The 22158-nt window shown below is 49.7% G+C and overlaps 1 protein-coding gene across 7 annotated transcripts in view; it reads left to right on the top strand.

The window, feature by feature from the left end:
- FOXP4 (forkhead box P4) overlaps positions 1 to 22158 on the top strand; it is a 142777-nt gene that overhangs the window by 83797 nt on the left and 36822 nt on the right. For 4 of the 7 annotated variants that reach the window (XM_048826599.2, XM_048826600.2, XM_075122104.1 and 1 more), the window contains 5 exons: positions 651 to 773; positions 3473 to 3559; positions 16790 to 16940; positions 18083 to 18287; positions 18718 to 18825. In XM_048826599.2, coding sequence (XP_048682556.1) covers positions 651 to 773; positions 3473 to 3559; positions 16790 to 16940; positions 18083 to 18287; positions 18718 to 18825 — 674 coding nt within the window. The remainder of the gene's footprint in view (positions 1 to 650; positions 774 to 3472; positions 3560 to 16789; positions 16941 to 18082; positions 18288 to 18717; positions 18826 to 22158) is intronic. The other 3 variants (XM_048826603.2, XM_048826602.2, XM_048826601.2) reach the window with 3 other exon arrangements.

Below are 22158 nucleotides of genomic sequence, written 5' to 3'. Positions count from 1 at the left end.
TCAGTGCTTGCAATTTTATCTGGAGATTCATGACGTTTGCTTAACACCTCGGCTCCTGGAATCATGTGATTACATGAGAATCTCCGCTTACATTTAAAATACGAGTAGGATTGTAGCCTTCATGGCTGTGGAGAAAAGCTTGAAAACATGACCCCCTTAAAGGCTCAAAACCAAGAAGGGAAATACCCCTTCCCCAAGAAAAAAAACCCTATATATTAAAAATCTCATGGCTCTTCTGGGCCTAACTTGTAGCTTTTGAATGCTTGGTCTTGGTGATGCTGGCTACGTTTTCAAATCCTCTCTGCTAGCGCTGAGACCCAAACCAGTTTTTGAGGGGTTTTGGAGCCGGGCTTAGCAGCCCTATATTGAGGGGGCATCATTCAGGGAACAACCCCGTGTCTGATTTGACTTCAAAGTGGATAGGATGTTCCTAAAGCATCCCCAGAGCCAGCCTACCAAGTCTGTGGATGATAGGAATTCGGGGGAGGATTTTTAAGGGCCTAAGATGGCGGGAAGCTCTGTTGCGGCCTTAACGAGGGAGCGATCACTAAAGCGGATCGCGACGGTGCTTGTAGCCGTAGGTGAGAACTTCCTCCTGGGAGCTCAGCGTGGGGTTGTGTTTAACGCGCGCTCGCTCTCTGTCTCCGCAGGTCCCCGTGTCTGTCGCCATGATGTCGCCTCAGATGATCACGCCACAGCAGATGCAGCAGATCCTGTCTCCTCCCCAGCTCCAAGCTCTGCTGCAACAGCAGCAGGCGATCATGCTGCAGCAGGTAGGGCCAGCCTGGGCCTCCCTTTCTCCGTCTGCCCTATGAGGCTGGCTCACTGAGCTCCGCATCCTTGCCCCATGGATGCAAATAGGGTCAGCACTGGCCAGCACTCCACACCATTCTCTCCAGTGTCATTGGCCTCTGTGTAGGGTGAGCCTGGGGCCCCTCTAAGGCCGTCCTGCAAGCAGCCTGGCCTTTTCCCTCTCTACGGCTGTCTCCAGTCCCCCATTTTGCTTGCCCTGGGGCTCCCAATCATGTTGGCACCATGGAATGGGAAGAATTGTAATTTATCAACCATCCCAGTGCAGCTGGATTCTGCTGCAGAGTCAAAATCCCTACAACAGTGTCTCCATTAAAACCTATTCAGGGTTTGGTTTCAGTGAGGAGAGGCCTGAGCCAAAGCCCGATGGGTGGGAACGTTTGGATCTGGGGTCAGGCTTTGTGGCTCGCCCCAGTCTCTCTAGTGGGCCCCGAGCCGGACTCTCCCTGAGTTGGGGCAGGTTTTTTGGATCTGGATCCAGACTTAACAGCTGGGTTTGTTCCTCGGAGTAGCTCGACTCTGGACTCTCCCTGAGTTGGGGCAGGTTTTTTGGATCTGGATCCAGACTCAGACTTAACAGCTGGGTTTGTTCCTCGGAGTAGCTCGACTCTGGACTCTCCCTGAGTTGGGACAGGTTTTTTGGATCTGGATCCAGACTCAGACTTAGCAGCTGGGTTTGTTCCTTGGAGTAGCTCGACTCTGGACTCTCTCTGAGTTGGGGCAGGTTTTTTGGATCTGGATCCAGACTCAGACTTAGCAGCTGAGGTTCGTTCCTCGGAGTTGAGCTTTCTCTGCATTCCAGAACACACACAGACACACACACACTGCAAAATGAGTGGAAAAAGAGGGGTGGGAGGGAAAGAACTCCAAAACACAAGGACGTGGGTAAACATCTCCAGCTGGGGGAGGAGAGGAGAGTAAGAAATCTCACAAGCATCTTCCACACCCTTCTCTTGCCTTCCCTACCTGTTTACTCCAAACACACTGATAAGGATTCAAGGTTGGCCCCAGGGAAAGAACAAAGGGTAAACACTAACCTGGGTGGAGTCCTTCTCGGAGCCTCTTGGGAGCCGGATAAAGAAACATGTTTGACTGCAAATTAAACAACCCAGGCCAGAATAGCTTGCATTCTCCACCAGAAGAAAACTAAACAGCACACCTCTCACCTCTTGACCCAATGTTCTCGGAACCCTGTTCAACCGAGTTCCAGAGACCTGGTTTTGATTGGCTTTCGGGTAAACAGCTTGGCTTTCCAACCCTGTTCCACAGACAGAGAAAGCAAAGTTACTGCTGTCAATCCCTGAGCTGATAAAGGTTTTCCAGCATCCAAAGAGGCGTTCAGCGGAAGCTAAGGCTTTCCCGGCTTTGTGGGCGCTTCTTTGTGGCTTTTATGGAAAACAGATCCATTGGGAACAGTTTATTTGGAGACGGGAGTTGGGGGAGGAGGGAATTTTAGAGCTGGAATTTACCCCTTCCTGAAAATCCAAAATACGGAACAAAAGCACCTTTTATCAGATGATCTCAAAGTGTATTACAAGCATTAAACAAACTTCCTGTGTAGTTATAATTGTCCCCGTTTTACAGATGAGTAAACTGAGCAGAAGTGGCTCGCTGGGGGGGTAGAACCCGCGTGTCCTGGCTCCTAGTCTCCTGCCCCAACTGCTGCTAGACCACAGCTCCTTCCAAAGTGAGAGCAGCGAGTCTAATCTGGAGGAGGAAAAGCAGTGAGAGAGAGAAATATTACTCAGAAAGGCCAGGAGTGCAATCTCGAGGCTTATACCAGCCAGAGGAAAGGGGGAAGAGACTTTCCTGTAGCCCCCTCCCATCATCACCATAGTATTTCAGCCTCTCTGCCCTCACGCTAGCCATTATGAGTGAGTCACCTTTACTCACGTTGCTGTTTGTTCGGGGAACATGTCTCATTCCCATTGATGGGTTGTTCTAATTTGACTGCTGCTGGGGCCTGCCCGTCAATCTCGGCCACACCCTTTGGCAAAGGGTCGCCTGGGGCTTAGAGGGGGGGTACTTCTGCTGGCTAGGGCAGCAGGTTGGGAGTCAGGGCTTCTGGGTTCCTTTCCCTACAGTGTCACAAGCTGACAGTGAGACTCCGCCTCCTCGCCCCTCACTTCCTCCCTCTAAAACGCAGATCATTAATTGCTAATACATACGATAATACTGAATTAAGTGCATGTTTGTTGCTGCACTTAGCAAAATGGGGCCCTGACCCAGCTGAGGCTTCTAGGCCGTACCCTAATGCAAATGATGATTAATAACAAGCGAGGCTTAATTTGTATATGTAAAGGGCTTTGAGAGCTTCAAGTGAAAGACAGTTGAGAAGGGGGAGTATGATCATTATTTATTAATTGTGCATTTTAATTATCCCAGAGAGTCAATATCGATTGTGGGTCTCAGTTCTACCATGGAGTTGGGCAGAGAGCAGCGGACTGCCAGTGCTGTCTTTAAATAGCTGAAATGTTGTTTCACCTGACTTTAGGAGCTGGGTATTTAAGCAAACCAACAAACATTGTGAGCCTGGCAGTAACGTGGCCAGAGTTGGCAGCCTTGTGCTAAGCCCAGTTTAAGAACCTAAGTGGTTCGGCATGGGCAGGATCTTCCAGCTGCCTTCCTGACGTGTGCTGCTTTCTGCTCTCCCTCCCCTCAGCTGCAGGAATACTACAAGAAGCAACAGGAGCAGCTTCACCTGCAGCTATTGACGCAGCAGCAAGCCGGAAAGCAGCAACCCAAAGAGGTGAGCTCGCCCACGCAGGTTCAGGGCACAGACGCCGGCACAGATTGGAACGGGTGCAATCTGAAGGGGAGGAAAGGTCGTGGCGTGTGTAAATCCTAGCGTTTGGGGTAGCCCGCTGGCAGGCATGTGTCGGCGGAAGGAGGGGCCCAGGGGGTAGGGGCATATGGCTGTGGAGGTGGAGTGGATAAATGAGGTGCAATGGGGCTGGGAGGGTGGGGCAGCTGGACCTAGGCCACCTGCGACACCTTTTCTTGTGGTTACCCTATCATAAAATTCAACATCGGGTGCATCACTCTTAGCTCAGAGTACATCATTACCGGATGATGCAGCTATCAAATATGCATGGAGTGTCAGAGGTGATGAGGTCACTTGGGTGTGAGAGCCGCAGTGTCCGTATGCCATGTCCAACGTAGGAACGTCTTTCCCATGGGAGCTCGCCGTACTGCCCAACCCACAGTCAATGTTTTGCCGGAGGCTTCTGTGCTGAGTGGATTCTTAGCCGAACAAATTTCCGCTCTCTGTGGAATTCTGCTCGTCGGTGGCTGTCCGTCTCTGGCTATGCGTAGGGTTGCATGTGCGTGTGCTTTTGTGCAAGTGGAATATGTTCAACAGCCATCAGCCCTGTGCTTCCTTCCCTTCATCCAGGAGGGATCTTTTCAAGAAGAGGAGAGGAAAAATCTTTTCTTTTCCGCTCTTCCCCGAGAGTCCCAAAGAGTCAAGAGCTGAACCGCTGGAGTTGGAGACCATGAGCCATTTTCTCTTCCTCATATTAGCTTGAGCCAGAGAGGGAGAGTTGGAAAAAACGAGTCATCAGGGAAAGGCTGAAATTCAGTGTGTTTGAGAGATGTCCAGTCCAATGGGTCCAGGACACGCAGGACCTTTGATCTGTGCCCACGCTGCACCTTGAGCATTAGCAGCACCCGCGTGTCAGCCTTTACCCAAGTGACAAGCACCGCTGCGCTCAGGCGAGGAGTTTGTGTGGGGCCAGGCCTCAGGAGGAACACTTGAGTAAAAGGTGCAATGAAGACCAGGGCCTGGATGGGGTGGAGGTGACATTTGGAGGAGGTGACACCCTCGTCCGGGTTCAGACTAGTAGTAGTAATAGAATGCTCTTGTATTCCTCGCCCTGGTGGAGGCGGCAGGTGCTGGGTATCTAGCACGGGAAGCCTGTTCTCCTGACATCTCCTGCCCAGTTTTGCAGGTTCGGATTAGTGGGGCTCAGACACCGGGGAGCGAATTATTCAATCTCTTGAGATTTCATCCATGGCTAGTGACAGGATCTCCATTTCCTACCTTTTTCTGCATAGTGGTTTGGGCCCCCGTGAAAGGGACCAGAAGCATGCGGTGGGTGAGGTCGCAGCAGCTGTGGGTCCCCCTGATCTGGGGCACAAGCTCCCACAGGAAACCACCTTTCCAACTCTTTCTGGAACTCTTCCTTGTTTGTGGGGTGGGATGGGACATGTCTCTTGTTCCTTGATTGTGGCTGCCCACTTAAATAGCTTTGCTAAGGCTTGTCTAGACAAGGGGGAATATTGGTGGTGTTATCTACTATCTCTAACGTGCTGTAATGCAAAGGGAGGCAGTGTGGTCTAGTGAATAGGGCTGTGGATTGTGCCTGAAGCGACCTGGGTTCTAGTCCTACTCTCTGCCTGCTGAGTGACCTTGGGCGAATCGCTTCACCTCTTTCCCTCTCTCTCTTCCCCATCTGTAAAATGGGCATAAGGACTCCCTTTTGTATAGCGCTTGGAGATCTGCAGATGACAAACACAGCGTAAAAGCTCTGTAGGTATTATTAATACAGGCACGCTGAACTACTGAAAAATGGATCTTGCACTAGTGTGGTGAAAACTCAATAAGTTAACAGGGTAAGTCACATCCGTACAGCACATCTACACTGGGCATTTGCACCAATATTACAGTGCCATTGCAAAAACCAAACAAAATCCCCAGTACAGATGACGTGTTGAACTTGTAGTGTTTTGATGCTAGATGTGGTTTCCACAGAATACCTGCTGTTTCATCCCCCACCTCTTGTGAGTACAGGTATGTCTGAACTGGAAGCGGGGAAAGAAAAAAAAAAAAAAGGAAAAACCATACCCGCAGTAGTAAGTCTGAGAGCCCAGATCAGCTGACTCAGACTCATGGGGCTTGCATTACAAGGCTAAAAATAGCAGTGTAGACATTCCCACTTGGGCTGGAGCTCCGGCTCTGAGACCCGGCGAGAGGGTTGGTGTTTGAGCTTGAGCCGGAACGTCTGCACTGAATCGTAGAATCATAGATATCAGGGTTGGAAGGGACCTCAGGAGGTCATCTAGTCCAACCCCCTGCTCAAAGCAGGACCAATCCCCAATTAAATCATCCCAGCCAGGGCTTTGTCAAGCCTGACCTTAAAAACTTCTAAGGAAGGAGATTCTACCACCTCCCTAGGTAACGCATTCCAGTGTTTCACCACCCTCCTAGTGAAAAAGTTTTTCCTAATATCCAACCTAAACCTCCCCCACTGCAACTTGAGACCATTACTCCTTGTCCTGTCCTCTTCTACCACTGAGAATAGTCTAGAACCATCCTCTCTGGAACCACCTCTCAGGTAGTTGAAAGCAGCTATCAAATCCCCCCTCATTCTTCTCTTCTGCAGGCTAAACAATCCCAGCTCCCTCAGCCTCTCCTCATAAGTCATGTGTTCCAGACCCCTAATCATTTTTGTTGCCCTTCGCTGGACTCTCTCCAATTTATCCACATCCTTCTTGTAGTGTGGGGCCCAAAACTGGACACAGTACTCCAGATGAGGCCTCACCAATGTCGAATAGAGGGGGACGATCACGTCCCTCGATCTGCTCGCTATGCCCCTACTTATACATCCCAAAATGCCATTGGCCTTCTTGGCAACAAGGGCACACTGCTGACTCATATCCAGCTTCTCGTCCACCGTCACCCCTTGGTCCTTTTCCGCAGAACTGCTGCCTAGCCATTCGGTCCCTAGTCTGTAGCAGTGCATTGGGTTCTTCCGTCCTAAGTGCAGGACCGTGCACTTATCCTTATTGAACCTCATCAGATTTCACTGCTATTTTTAGCCCTGTAGCCAAGCCCCACAAGCAGACTTGATTGACCCGGGGCTCTGAAACTCTCTGCCATGGGGAGCGGGTGTGTTGACAGTGTAGATGTACCCTAAGAGACAAAGGGCCCTTCAACACCCCCATATTGAGAAAGTCAAAGTTTTTGCGCACACAAAAAATCATTTTCAAAATCAGGCCATTTTGCAGGGAGAAGGGAAATCAAAAAATTTCCACCCACTCTAAACCTGCATCTTTGTTCTATCTGATAAGAAAGCATCTTAAGGTGATTGCAGGATAACTGTGTCATTAGGGCCAGTAGGTTCCTGTGTGCGGATAAGAATCCTATTTGTCTTCATTCCTAGAATTCCCCTATCTATCTGGACTCACTCAGTCTACCCCTATCTGGAGTGACAGCAGACTTCAGTTGTCTCATTTACTCCAGTTGATGCTTTAATCCATTAAAAAGCCCCTAGTCTCTTCTAGCTTGAGGACACAATCTCTAAGAGTGGAAGAAGTGGAAAGAGAACAGTCATCAGAGGCGTAGGAAGGTGTCCATGTTAACCTAGTTCCATTGGGCCAAAAGCATCCTCGGAATAATACCCATGGAGGCGATTGCCTTGTTGCCTTCTGTGAAGAGGGCTTTTCACTGTGTGTTCTTGGTCATGTCAGGCACCACTGGCCTACGCAGTGCAATGGTATCCCCTGTAAGCACTAACTCAATGAGAATGGGCAGAGGTCCAGGAAAAGCTGACCTGCCTCTCAGGAAGGTGTTTGCCGGCAGCTGGCATGGACTCTGTTTTGGCAGTGATCTTTCTGGAGTTGAAAATTTAGAGCCACGTGCTTGCGTCTGAATGAAAACTTGAGAGAAAAGACTGATAGCCTGAGAAATCAGCTGGACAATGGAGTTGACACATGGCCATGCCATCTAGTGTTCAACACCAGCCTAGATACAAACACCTGTAAGAGACCCAGTGTGGACACCCCATTGGTGAAGATGCAAAGCTTGTCTGCAATCGCAGACCACCACAGATGTGAGATGAAGCCCTCCCCACGTGCTCCGTGCAGGTGGTTCTTGTATGCTCAGGAGCCAATAAAGTGTGAATATCCTCCCTGCTCCAAGATGTCAGCCTATTGTGAGTTAGGCCTTGTCTACACTAGGAGGTTTTGCCAGTATAGTTACACTGGTACAGCAATCATGGCACAACCCTCTGCTGTTGGATCAGTTTAAAAATGCTTAGGCTGGTATAGTTTGTCGATAGTTGTGTCTGTGGGCTTTTACCAGCACGGCTAATCGAGTAACAAATCGCACATAGCTACGCCAGGAACATCTGTAAGTGTAGACGAGCCCTTACTTTTGGGGTAACTTCTCCTTGGCACTGTTTGATGTCAAATGCCAGGATCTGGCAAGTTGCTGGCTTACTGCTGGCTTGCTGGGGCCATCCGTTGAGCATTGCTATTCTATTCATTCCTTTATATTTCCCTTAGTCCCCGTCTCTCATTTCATCTACAGTAGAACCTCAGAGTTCCGAACCCCTCGGGAATGGAGGTTGTTCGTTACTCTGAAATGTTTGTAACTCTGAACAAAACGTTACGGTGGTTCTTTCAAAAGTTTACAACTGAACATTGGCTTAATACGACTTTGAAACTTTATGCAGAAGAAAAATATTGCTTTCCCTTTGTTTTTTAGTCGTTTACATTTAACACAGTACTGTATTTGCTTTTGCGTTTTTTGTTTGTTTTTTGTCTCTGCGGCTGCCTGATTGTGTACTTCTGATTCCAAATGAGGTGTGTGGTTGACTGGTCAGTTCGTAACTCTGAGGTTCTACTGTATTACTACTATTCCGGGGTATGTTTCTTTGCACGTGCTGCTTTTATTCTGTCTAGTATTCGTTTACTCCCCAATCTATCGGGGGGTGGGGAATAAACCATCTCAACTTGCCATATTTGAGATAAAGCCACTATTATCGGCCCATTCAGATCTGCCTGGCATCTTTAAACTGTTATTTCTATTGCGATAGCACCAAAGAATCCCAAGCAGGTGTTGGGCTCCCATTTTACTGGGTGCAGTGCAAACAAATGACACACCGGCAGTCCCTGCCCCAGAGAGCTCTCAATCCAGGATTTGGGCAAGATGCAATGGGGTGGGAGGAGCCTTTCAAAGGCACACAAAGGGCAGTTAGGTGCCTGACTCTCTAGATTTTTTTTCTCACTCACACACACACACACACACACACAGACACACACACACACTGGATAAAAAGACAAAGTGGAGAATTTAGTGGTGGGGGGTTATGGTTTGTGAGTCCTGTACAGCATTGGCATTTTATTCCAGAAGGCCACTTTGAAAGTCTTCTCAGAATGATTGAATTGTTAAATGATTTCATGCGTATTCTGCATCTCTGAGGTTTGTTTCTCTTTTATTAAAAAAAAAAAAGGCCAAAAAAATATAAAAGGAGTACTTGTGGCACCTTAGAGACTAACCAATTTATTTGAGCATGAGCTTTCGTGAGCTACAGCTCACTTGTAGCTCACGAAAGCTCATGCTCAAATAAATTGGTTAGTCTCTAAGGTGCCACAAGTACTCCTTTTCTTTTTGCGAATACAGACTAACACGGCTGTTACTCTGAAACCTGTCCAAAAAATATAGTTTGTCTTTCTGTAGTATGGACCTTGTTCTGGACTCCTCCCACATTTCTGTGCCTGGATGACAAGGGATGTCATCCACTCGATAAATTGCCCTGTTCCATTCGCTCTCTCTGAAACACCTGACACTGGTTGCTGGCGGAAGACAGGATACTGAGCTAGGTGGACCATTGGTCTGACCCAGCATGACAATTCTTATTTTCTTATGTACAAGCCACACCTTCATTGGCATCTCTGGGGAGCTTTTTGTCAGTCTCCTGCGTGGGGGTTGCTTTTGTGCCGTCTCTTGGTATGGCGAGGCCATGGGAATATATGCCCCAGAGGTCCCCATTCAGCAGTCCGTCCCTGTTCAGCAAAGCACAGGCTTAACTTTGGGCATCTGCTCAATTCCCCTTTGACTTCAGCAAGACTTAGGGTAAGTCTACACAGCCAAAGTTAAAGTTTTTTCGCACCCCTGATTGAAGAAAGTTTCAGCGCTGTAAGGGGCAGTGTAGGCAAGGCCTTAGAAGTGAAATGTGATTGAGTGCTTTACTGAATGAGGCTGTACTTAAGTATGTGTCTAAACACTTTGCCAAATTGAGGCCTTAGGGCCTGAGCCAATGACTGACCAAATCAATGGAAAGACTCCCATTGACTTCAATAGGCTTTGAATCAAGCCCTTAAAGGAGAGAACCATAGAAATGTAAGGCTGAAAGGGACCTTGAGAGATCATCTAGTCCATCCCCTTTATTGTTATTGCATTGGCCTGCAAGGTGGAGGGGTCAGACTTGATCCAAACTACGTCCTGGTGGCTGAAATATCCAGATATGCTTAAGAAACCCAAGAGGCTTAAATCTGCATTTCCCAGAGCATCTTTTCCCATTGGCCGCAGACATTATATTGCAGTGCCTCTAATGAGCTCTGACAAAGGGCTCACCTAGGGATTTACTTAGTTTAAAAAGCTGCTTATTGATTAATGATCCAACAGGAATCAATGCCTTGTTGTTTTCTAAGGATTCCTTAATTATTACTATGTTTTGGGGGATTATTCAGTATATGCTAAGTAATCAGAGGGGTGCATGTGTGTGAAAAAAGACTCTCCTAAACACCACTAAAGTACAGCCATGAAGCCTGCCTGCAAACCCAGCAAAGAGGTTTCCGAAGGGATCCCAATATGGAAAGGAGAGTTGTCGCAAGGAAAGGGCTCCGGACCAGTGCCCTGAGTGACCAACAAAAACAAGTTATCTGGGAAAGGAAGAGCTTTGGAATTATGGGCAAAGTGGATGTGTGTTAGGGATACTTTGAAGTGGTCTGAGCACAAAGAATCGCAGCTTGGAAGTGGGCCTTGGGACCTGTTTCACGATCAACATGCCATCTGGAAATGATGCAGTTCACTCTTGTGTACAGGGCCAGCACCCGTCCGATGCCTCACTTAATATGGCAGGCACCTGTTGTCTTACAGCTGAGTAAGTGGTGTGTAGGCCGTGGGGCAGCCCTTCTGAATAGGGATCAATTTCACAAACTGAATTAGGTGGTTGCCATTAAAAAGTCAACATTTGCCAATAGGAAGCACTTGGTGGTAAATTGTGATAACACTGTTTGCTAAAGGAATAGGGAATAACTGCATTACTGCAGATACCGCCATGTAGTAGCTGTTGGCCAGTGCTGTCTCCTTCATGGCAACCATGGTAGTATTTAATTACGAACCCCACTACAACGCTTGTAAGCTGAGTGACTTCTTTCCCTTCAGTTGAGTTCATGGATTAGTGTGGCGTGACTATAAGTTACCGACTTGTCTTCAGGTGTCAGGGGATCGGCGGGTGGGCATCTCTTTCTGCCTGGGTCTTTGTGTTGTACAGTGAGGTTCAGAACAGGTAGCAGCCTGCCATGCAGGAGAGTTTCAGATCTCTCCAGCTGGAACAGTGGAACCAGAGCATAGTTGGAAACCTCCTGAGGAGTGGGAGAAGAATAGGAAAAGAGGAGGATGGAGGAGAGCGCAGAAAAGTGTGTAGCACTATATCCTGTCCAGGCGGAAGCAGTGATGTGCCATGTATATCTCTTCCAGAGATCACTTGCAATGAGGTGGGGGATGGACCTTGGGAGTTTGAGGTTTGAACAAAGCAGAGTTTGCTGTCTCAACTTCCTTGTTTTGTACCAATGGGGTGAGAGTGAGCAAAGAGGAGTGGGTGGGTGCGTGAGAGAGACCAGGTGTGCACACTGGAGGAAATCGTGAGATGACCCTGTTGTCCAGCTGAGTCAGGAGTTGGGCTGGATTTTCCACCTACCGCATTTGAAATAAGACTTAAGGCATCTTGTAGTGCTGACCCTCTAAGCAAAGCTCTGCCACCCTGGCCTGAGTAGTTTTATTTTCATGGGGTGGGAAATTTACATCATTAGTATCCTTGCCATGTTCCTCTTCCACTTGATAAGTGCAGGCAAAGCAGAAGTGATGTCTAGGCGGGTGTAATTTTCTTGCTGCTGTCTTTTGAAGCAAGGCTGCTCTAAACAGAGCCAGGGTACGGGTGAACCCAGCAGTCCCCATTGTTACAAATTTGGTCCCTTTGTGCTTCCAAAGAACTTGGGAGGGAGAGGGGGATTTTTTTTTTTTTTTAAACGGCTTCTCTCCAGCCGTGGCCCCTGTGTAGCAGCTGATATTGTACAGCTTGGCGGGGCGGGGGGAGGCAGCGCGCGGGGATTGGCTGGCAAGTAACCTAGGCGTCAGATTAATGAAGTGCTCCTGTCAGTCCAGAGTGTCACGCCGAAACTCCTCTTGATGTGCTCATAAATCAAAGTGACGGCGCCTGTTACCCCAAGTAGCTGCACCCACTCAGCTGCGTCTAATGTAAACAGAGTGCAGACAAAACGCGGTACGGAACTCGGGCCCCGTCTCTGGGGAAGAGTGTGGGGATCACGGGGGTGAGGGGGAGGGACAGGACCCTGGATTGTTCCCTACTAGCCCTCCCCACTCTCCCCCCGTTTCATCTCCCCACCTCCACAACACGAGAGAACGGAGCGCCCCAACGGCCGCTGGTGACTGGCAGAGCGCAGTTCAGGAATTACTTTCTTTGTGTTTGAGATTTTTATCGGTGGGCCGATAAGCTTCATACTTCATTGGTTCTGTCAAGAGCGCGCCGCGGATGACCTCTGAAAGTGAAAGTGTCCAGAGAAACCCACAGACTATGGCAGCCGCACATCTTGCGGTGGGGGAGGGAAGGACACAAGCGGCCAGGCAACACCAGAAGGAAACTTTATTTTCCCTGGCAGAATGAATTACCCCCTCCCTACTGCTATAAGAGGGAGCTGGAGGGATGTGGCTTGCTGGAGGGCAAAAGGGTGGGGGTAGAGGGTATAGCTGGGTGTGAGGGCATGATTTTTTCCTTTTTGTCTTTTGCAGAATTTGGGCTATATATAACATATTTGCAACTACCCCACCTGATTTTGGGCAGGGGAGGAGGCTGGGCTATTAGAAATCCTACACAAGAAGGGCTATACTGGGTCAGACCAATGGCCCATCCAGCCCAGTATCCTGTCTTCCAAAAATGGCCAATGCCAGGCGCTTCAGAGGGTGTGAACAGGTAATCCTCATGTGATAAAACCATCCAAGACTCACGAAGCGTTTTTGGGGCACACATGGCCCAAGCACCAGCCAAAGCCCCACGGTGTTATTAATTTTGAATGACACTGAAGCCAGACAAAGCTGATGTGACTTTTGACACACACACACACACACACACACACACAAGCTCGGCAGTTTGATGGTTAAATTCGAACCTGGAGCTGAGTGTGAATGGCCTAAAAATGGCTGTGACCCCTCCCCTCCCAACGGGCAAAGGTTGGTATTTATTCAGTGCAGCTGTGGTTTTTAGAGCAGGAGACTGAGAGGCAGGACTCCTGGTTTCCGTTCGCAGCTCCAACCCCTGATGTCGGGCAAGTCGCTTCTCTGTGCGGCCGTCTGTAAAATGGGTGCGATCCTCCAGTGCCTCACACAGGGCTGTAGAGTCGGAAGAGCTTTGAGATCCCCCATTGGCGGGTGCCGCAGAGAGGTGGTCTCACCCTGCTGACTTTGTGCATTGAGTCCCTGCAGCTGCCGCGCTGTTGCCTGTACGTACACATGCCAGAAGCCCCTTGGAGGTGGTGTAGGGTTCCTAGGACTCTGGAGCAGGTAGATGGAAAAGATAAAGAGCCCTATTGAGTTATGAGGTGAAAGTGATTTGCCCTGGGGATCCTAATGACTTAATCCGCTCCCAATTTCCTTCTGTTTTACAGCCTGGAAGTTGAGTGAATGAGGCAGTGTTCAGGTGGCCTGATGTAACAGGCAGGAACCTGTGCTTGCCGAAAGGCCCATGGGGAAAGGAGAAAGTAAACTCTGGCTGCCGTTGGTAACAAAGGCAAGGGCTGGGCTCCCTGCCCTCCCCTCCAGGCCTACATGTGTGTGTCTCACACCCCCATAAAACCCTTCCCAATGAATGACTGTCTGGCAACCACTGAGCACAACTTCTGTCTCCTTTGGGGCCTTCAGGAATCTGCTCTCCTCACTTTTTCCCCACCAAAGTGCTGTGAAGATAGTCTTCCCTGGTCCCCTGGCTAGGAGTCTCTCACCCCCACATTCCTGACCTTGCCTTGGAGTGCGCAGGCTACCCTAGCGTGTGCTGGCTCCCAGGCACCCAGGAGTTAGAAGATGAAGGTTTGTTGTTTTTTTTTCTCTCCGAAGGGAGAGCACTATAGTCTGTGCCTTAGTCACCAAGCACAGGAAACCCCGAAACTTGGGGGATAAAGCCCTGTTGATTTCTCCTTTGGGAGCCATCCTGGCCGGGAGATGTGCAAGACAGGGTCTTGTCCATCTCTGGCCCAGTGATTGAGAACCAAAGATCTAAATACCCTACTGTTCTTCAAGGAAACCCAAGAGCTCACCTTGCTTTACAGACGCTAATGATTAACCCTCACAGCCCAGCACTGAGGTGAGTCAACCTCCTTATCCCCATTGTAGATGAGGAAACTGAGGCACAGCGAAGTGAGTGACTTGCCTAGAAAGATGCAATGAGTTGGTGACAGAGCAATGGGCTTCTGGTTCCCAGCTGTGCTGTTTAACCGCCCTCCTGCTTGCGGTCAGAAGCTCCTGGGTTTTTCCCAGTCTTGTCCAAAATGATCCAAACCTCTTGCACCTACCTGGGAATCTTCCAAGAAGAGTCTCTTCTCCCAGGATTTACAAGGTGTCTTGGCTCCCAGTTAGAAGCTCAGGGTTTAGTTGGGCAGAGGTTCCGGTTGGGTCAGTTCTTGGCGCTCCGTATGAGGCGGGGATGGATGACTGTTTCACGATGGCTCCAAGCTGTGAATCCTCACCCAACATTATTATATTATTTATTATCAGTATTACCCCGGCACTTAGGAGCCATAGCCCTGGACTGGGGCACCATTGTGCTAGGGGCTGTACAGACACAGAATAAAGGCAGTCCAAGCCCCCGAAGAGCTTACAACCTAAGTGAGAACATTGACTGTAAAAAAAACTTTTTCCTCGGGCCAGCCAACTTGGGGGAGAAATGCGAGGTATCTGTGTATGGACTCAAGTTAGGGGCAGTGCTCGAGTGAACTGTGCAGTGAAGACCAGGCCTTGTGGATTTTTACTTCTCCAGGAGCTCCCTGTCTTAGGTTAATGTGTATCTGAGATGAGAGAAGATTTCTGGAGCAGTAACTGGAAGTTTCCCAGCTTTCTCTGCACTCAGAGAGGCAATGCTTCCTTAACACCTGACATTGGCCGGCCTGTGTGCTGACAACAGGTCCAAGGAATCCAGAATTGGAAGGGTTACGGCAAAGCCCACTGCTGTGATGAGTGGGCAGGTATAGGCTCCCTCTCTCCCAGCTTGCCGCAGATCAGCAGCTGCCCTTTCCCTCCTCCCCCATTCAAACCTCTCCCCCTCTAGTTATGTCTTATGTGTTTCTTATCACCTCCCCAGAGATGGCTCCAGCCTAGTAGGGTTAGAGCAGTGGTTCTCAACCAGCACACAGCTGCAGCCCGTGTGACCTCTTAAGGGCCATACAGGTCGTATATATGTTGTGTGGATGCAGCACATGTAAACATGGAGAGCTGCATATGTGGCCCAGAGTGGTAATAGGTTGAGAACCCCTGAGTTAGTCAGCTGATAGGTGGGGAGGGTATGTCTTATCTGAGTGGTACCTTCTGTGGTCTTCCATGCAACTGCTTTACCTTTCTGTGTTGGTCTCTCCCAGCCCACAGGTGCAACTGAGGGTCTGGGTTCCTTCTCCGTGGTGTAAAATTAAAGGGGTGGAGGGACAAAAGACTGGCAATGAGCACAATTAGGGGCTTGGAAACACTGCGACCTGAACAGCCGGTATAAAGAGTGGGATTGCCCACTTTACAGTGCAGCTGCACGTGGTCTTTGTTCTGTATTTGTGCACCATGGGATCCTTGTCTGGGACTGGGGCTCCTAGGTGCTGCTGCAATACAAATAATAGCATACAGAATTAACAGATGGGATAGAGAAGGGAGATCGGGAACCTCCATTTTCCCCCCGTCTCATCAGTCAAGAACACGGGAACGTTTGCTGCAACTGTGAGGTGGCACATTCAAAACTGAGGAAAGAGAATACAATTACACATGGAGCCTGTGGAACTCATTGCCACAAGCTAGCCTGGAGGCCCAAGCTTGTGAGTGGAGCAAGATTCAAGAAGAGGTTAAACACTTATATGAACAGCAAGGCTATCCAGAGTTACAACAGTAAATACTCAAAGAGGAGGGGGGAGAAATCAGTTTAGCAAGGAATATAAACCGTCCTGTTACAGGCCATGAACCAGCTGTTAGCCCCAGGAGATTAGGTGGACATTTCCTAGAGGGCAAGTTCTTATACGTTATCTTTTACGACAGTGCCTAGGCACCAGCCAAGAATGGGGTCCCATTGTGCCAGGCTCTGTACAAATTGTCCAACAACTACCTGACGGCAGGCTTGTGATGCTTAGCTAATTATTTGGTAAAAATAAATATTTCTCCATAAAACAGGGATGTTATTTACCCATCTTAGCCTCTTTCCAGCGCTGGGAAAACACTCCTGGTAACCACGTTTGTAATATAGGGTTAATGATAACTTTGCCTTCTTCCCAGGAAGCTCAGTGGGCGAATGTTTGTAAGGCGTGTGGAGAGCCTCAGCCAGGCACTGAATAGCAGCGCAAAGCAGCGGTAGTGTTCTTTAGCCCCCTGCGTGATCCCACTGCACGGGCGTTGGAAATACTCATCGAACAGATGGAGCTGGAGCACTCGGGTGTTCTAAGCAAGCACACACGCACACTCACACTCTCTCCTCCCTCTTCCCCCCCCCTTCCTTCTCCTCCTCTTCCGATAGATCAAAGACTCTGTCTTGGCTACATGCTGACTGGCTACCGAGGACCAGCAATTAGGACAAAGATCTGTGCTGACCAGGCGTAGGGCTGATGACGGGAGCCAGCACTCCGTGGCGCTCTGCGGGGCCCGTCTTCCCTTTAAGGCCTCGGTTGCAGTGTCGAAAATAATGTTTTGATTTTTTTTTTTTCCCCTTTTGTCTCCTAGCAGCCGTTGGGGAATAAACAGCTGGCGTTCCAGCAGCAGCTCCTGCAGATGCAACAGCTTCAGCAGCAACACTTGTTAAACCTTCAGCGCCAAGGGCTGGTCAGCCTTCAGCCGGGACAAGGCACCGTTCCCCTGCAGACCCTTCCACAAGGTAAAGCGCGTGGCAAACCTCCGCCCTCTCCTTCCGTCCTTTAAAGCCCGAGCCCTCCGCTCCAGTCGGCCTGGTGGGCGTTACCCCTGCGAAGCTGCTACAAATGCAGCCTCCGAGCTCTTAGGCTTTTCGTAGCCACCGGGTGGTTTTCAACCCACTTTAGGCCTGCTTGAGTCTGTCTCCTTCCGGCACCGTCGTGGGCTATACAGGAGCGGTAACAGTGATTCGTAGACTCGATAGCAGTAAAATTGCACAGGAGCAGTTGAGGTATATTCTGTAAGTTCAGGGCCCGATCCTGCTGCCAATGAAGGAGGCGATGGGAGTTTTGCCTTTTAAATCAGTGGGAACAGGACCGGGCCCTAAGTTTGCGTATATGGTTCCTGTCTGTTTAATGCCCTGGCTGATAGAGGTTCCTGTGTGGGGCTGGTGGTACAGGCAGATGCTGGGAACGAGGGATGCGTGCCCAGAAGGCAGAGTTCTTCTGCCTGGAGAATGAATGACCTGTTTGCCTGTGGAGGGGTGGCCCATCTGGGTGAAGGGCAGAGGCCAGAGCAAGGCACGACTTCCCCTAGATTCACTCAGGACCCTCCCAGGTTTGGGTCACGCACTGGAAACTCCCCCCAGCTCATTCCGAGAGCTTCATGATCCTTTTGAAGCAAGCCTGGGGCCAGGGCCAAATGACCGTTTGCACCTGCCTGTTGAAAGTGTGCAGCTCCGGCAGGCAGGACAGACCGCCAGATGAAACTGGGCCGTTTCCACTGAGCGGTGGGTTCACTGGACCCCCACGCTCAGAACAAAACTTTGGGCAGGGGGAAGTCTGGGTGCCTCGTGGAGCAAAACCTGAAAGGAAGGTTCCCTCGCGTGCCTGCAAACCAGACCCACTGAATTTCCTGTGGCGATAGCCAAGGCAGTGAGAGGGAAGCTGGTGCTGCTGCCACCATGGCTAGATAGCGCTTAGGCCTCCAGGGCTGTCAGGCTGATGTTCTTCACCCACCCTCGATGAAACTAAAAGCTGCCCTGCACTGGGTTCTTCTCAGCACAGGTTACTGTTGGTTAGCAGTGGTTCTCCAGTCCATATCTTCACCCTTGTCTCTCTGCGTGTGTTTTTCCTCCTCTCTCCCTTGACCCCGTCCGGCATGTAGCTGTGTGTCCCTCGGACCTGCAGCAGCTCTGGAAAGAGGTCACCGCTACCCAGCCCGTAGAAGACAGCATCAAGCAAGAGGGCCTCGACCTGACCACCAACACTTCAAACTCTACCTCGTTTTCGGCCACCAAGGTCTCGCCTCCCATTTCCCACCACTCTCTCCCCAATGGACAGAGCGCCATGCTCACGCCAAGGAGGGACAGGTAGAACCGAGCTGGGGCAGCCTTTTATTTTGCCCTGTAGGTCTAAGAAAAGGCTAGATGGCTAATGGGTCCATTGTTTGCCTTAGGGAGTGGGGGCAGCATAGTCCAGTGGACTAAGAATTTAGGGAGCTGGGCTCTGTTTCCAGCTCTGTTGCTACATGGGCAAGTCGCTAAACCTCTCTGCGTCTCCACTTACCCGTCCGGGAAATGAGCTGTAATCATGTTCACCAGCCTCCTAAGGCTTGACTGATGCATTTGAGAGCCTTGGCTGAAAGGTGCTAGGAGATGTGTTAATATCTTGGGGTGGTCCTGGTCTGGAAGCTTCTTTGGAACTGCAGTAACCAGCCTGACATGTGTAAGATCCCCAATGTAACGGTTCATTCCTTCTCCCTCGTCTCTCACACACTCTCTCTCTCTCTCTCTCTCTCAGCAGCTCTTCTCATGAAGAGAACCCCGGCTCCCACCCTCTGTACGGACACGGAGAATGCAAGTGGCCAGGTTGTGAAACCCTCTGTGAGGACTTGGGACAGTTTGTCAAGTAGGTCGCCCCCCTGCTGTGTCTCTCCAGGGCTGTCGTTTCATTCCTGGCTCCCCCAGGTTGTGCAGCCAGTGTGGTGGTTTGCAAATTGCCCTGCGTTTGGGAGCCGTCCAGACCCTACCTGTCGCTAGCAACCTGTACTTCAGTACTGCTTTGGGCAGAAGAGGGAGGGGGTGGTCCTTGCACCTGCACCCCGAGCTGAGGGCAGTATAGGTAGGTCAGAAAAGCCATGACTTCCAACTGTCTGGGGTTAGGCAGAGCTCATCCTCTCTTCAGAGGCCACAAGTGTGGCCTTAAAAAAAAAACAAAAAAAAAACCACCTCTGGCTACGATTTTTCCACAAGTGGCTAGTGATTTTTTGCAGGGGCACCCAACTTAGCACCTTGCAGGGGTTTGATTTCCAGAGGGCTCAGCACTACCTGAAAGTCAGGCCCCTTTGGCGGGGGTGTCTCAGATTGAGCCCCCAAAATCACTCGTCCCTTTTTTGGAAACTCTGGGCCTTAGTGTCTCTGTGCCCAAGTTCCCCATCTGTACAAGGGGGATGATAGGACTCCCTGTGTCTAGGAATTGGAAACTCCTCAATTTAGCCAGCAGGTGAACTGTAGATTCAAGCATAAAAGCCAAATTGGGGCCCCCCATCCCATAACAAGGCGGTTAGTCTGAACATCCAGGGGCATGTGAGAGGGATGGGGGGAGTGTGTGCCAGAGGAGAAGAGACTGTAGGAGATCTAGAGAAATCACAGGACTTGGGTGGGGGAGGGCGAGAGAAGACAAATGAGGAAAGTTAGCAGCTCACCCTCAGTAAGGGGGGAAGAGAGAGAGAGCGAACACGCGCAAGAGAGAAGAGAAAGAAACAGATGGGAGCACGGCAGCTTGCTGACACCGCTTGTGGGCTCTGTCACTGGCTGATTAACTCTGCTGTCTAAGAGCCCTCTGCTAGCGTCAGGGTCAAACAAATTGTTTTCACGCTTCGTCAGAGGTGTACTTAATTAGTTCATTTGCAATTAGATCTCTTTGTAGCCGGGATTTTTAGCAAAGACATCAGAAGAAACTGACGGGTTTTTGTGTTTTCCCCCCCTCCCCCCTTTGCACTGAAGGGAATATTGTGGGAGTTGGGGCAGAGATGCACTGTGCGTGTGTGTGTCTATTTGTGTCTGAAAGACTTTAGTTTTACAAACAGCGTGTCAGCCGATCTCGCCAGCCGTGGGCCTGCCTCCCCACTTTGTTCAGGCAGGGAGTACCGGAGGGTGGAACAGGTGTCAGCTGCAGTGAATACCAAGGCAGGCTCAGTCAGGGGTAGGGAAGAGTGACTGCTGTGTGTCGGGGGAGATGGGTTAAGAAGGAGAAAGCATCTTTATTCAAAGGAAAGAGCCAGGAGGAGAGGACGGGGGCATTGTGCCTTGCTGTAGCTAAGGAACCAGAGAGGGGTTCCACCTAGTGGTTAGAGCAAGTGTCTTGGTGACTCAGGACTCCTGGGTTCTATTCCCTTCTCTGCCTCTGGCTTGCTACCAGACCTGAGGTAAGGTTTCGCCTCTCCGCACCTCAGTTTCCCCATCTGTACAATGGGTCTAATACTTAACTGACCTCACAAGCAGATTGCAAGCAGGGATGGGCCCAACCCATTATCACTGAAACTAGATCAGAAGCTCCGCAGTGTTTGGATCGCTGGTTTTGCTTTGACTCATGCAGAGTGGGGCACCATCTGTGAAGTTCCCATCTGAATCCTGAGCTTCTCCAATGTTTTGGGTAGAGATGGTTGAAAGAGGGGGAAGAATTTTTGCAAAGATATTTGTAAAAAATTTGTCTCCGTTTTTAAATTTGAAATGTTTCAAACAACTTGAATTTTTGGGTGCATCTGAATCCACGGGGCCAATTTGTACCCAAGTTATTGGGCTTCTTATACATGCTGGAGCAGTTTGAGGAACTCCACCCCTGGGCACAGAAAGGAAGAATGAAACTTTCTGACACTGAGATGAAAGAATGAAAGCACTTTCCAGATAAGATCCCCCCCCACCCTCAATTTTACACTTTCCTCCTTTGGCAGAGAATGCCACAACACTTGACAGCTTATTCTTCGCAGAAGTACTCATGTCTTAGTCCCACCATGCAGAGGAGCAAGGAGTAAAGACCCCTAGTCCATCTCCAGCTGGATAGGTAGTCGTGATGAAAGAAACTCAAACATTTTGTTGGGTTAGTTCAGATACAAGTCTGAAAGCTTGTCCCTAACATTTTGTTCTTGCAAGATAGGGCTGGGAATCTCCCATAAACAGGCTTTTCAGTGAGAATCCTGGTACCTCCTGCTGCTGGTTGGTGGGTAGATTCCATCTGGACAGCTTCTCCCATGGTATCTCTGTGTTTTGTCCCTAGTCCTGGCCGGAAACCGAGTCACCAAAATGACCATCATTTGCATACCAGTAGCATGCTTGGTTCCATCATGGATAGAGGCATTGCCTTTACACCTAGGAGCATGCAACCTAAATCAGACATAGAAAATCTGGCCCTGGACTGTCTAACAAGTTAGGCATGCATTGTGTGCTCGCAATTCACAACTGATTTGCTTGTGTGGTTACTGTGGTTGCACTCACAAATGTCACTTGCACATACAATTACCTGATTTGTGTGTCTGGTAATTACACCTGTAAATTAGACATGCATTTTGCCATGGGATTACACACCTCACTGATGTGAGAACCTAGCCCATCGTGTGACATGGGCTCATAGAGCCCCAGATAAACCGCCTTTTCCAAAGCTGTGCGTCTTGGAAAGTGGAGAGGGTTCAACCATCCAAACCACGGTGGGTTATTGTCGCAAGACTTCCTGGAAGGCATGAGTTTTAAATGGCTCTGAAGACAGGGAGGTTGCTTGGCACAGCACGCAGGGAGTTCCGAACAGAAGGGATGGAGCGAAAGTCAAGAGAAATGAATTACCGTTATCTGCACATGCATACGATCCCTGAGGAGACTTACGGTGGCTTCTGCAGGAAGAATCACCTGCTGGTTAGAGCACTTACCCAGGGTTGTGATGGAGAATCCATCCCTGGCTGTTTTCCTAAGCCATCTGCTGTAGTTCAGGCCTGGGTTAATTCAGGGAGGTTGTATGGCCTGTGTTGTACAGGAGATCAGACTAGGTGATCGCAATGGTCCCTTCTGGCTTTATAACCTATAAAACTATTCCTGGTGCTGCCGTCAGCTCTCCCATGTGACCTCGAGCAGCTACTTCCCGTCTCCGTGCTTCAGTTTCCCTGATACCTACTTCACGGGGGTGGAGAGTGGAAGCTAAATTAATTCATGTTTGTAAAGGCTTTTGAGGACTCTAATAATATTTAGCTCTTAC

This window comes from Caretta caretta, chromosome 21 (genome assembly GCF_965140235.1).
Source record: "Caretta caretta isolate rCarCar2 chromosome 21, rCarCar1.hap1, whole genome shotgun sequence".
In the NCBI taxonomy this organism is placed as follows: Eukaryota; Metazoa; Chordata; order Testudines; family Cheloniidae; genus Caretta; species Caretta caretta.
Note: the sequence above shows the minus strand (reverse complement) of the source record. Positions and strands in the feature narration are given on the sequence as shown.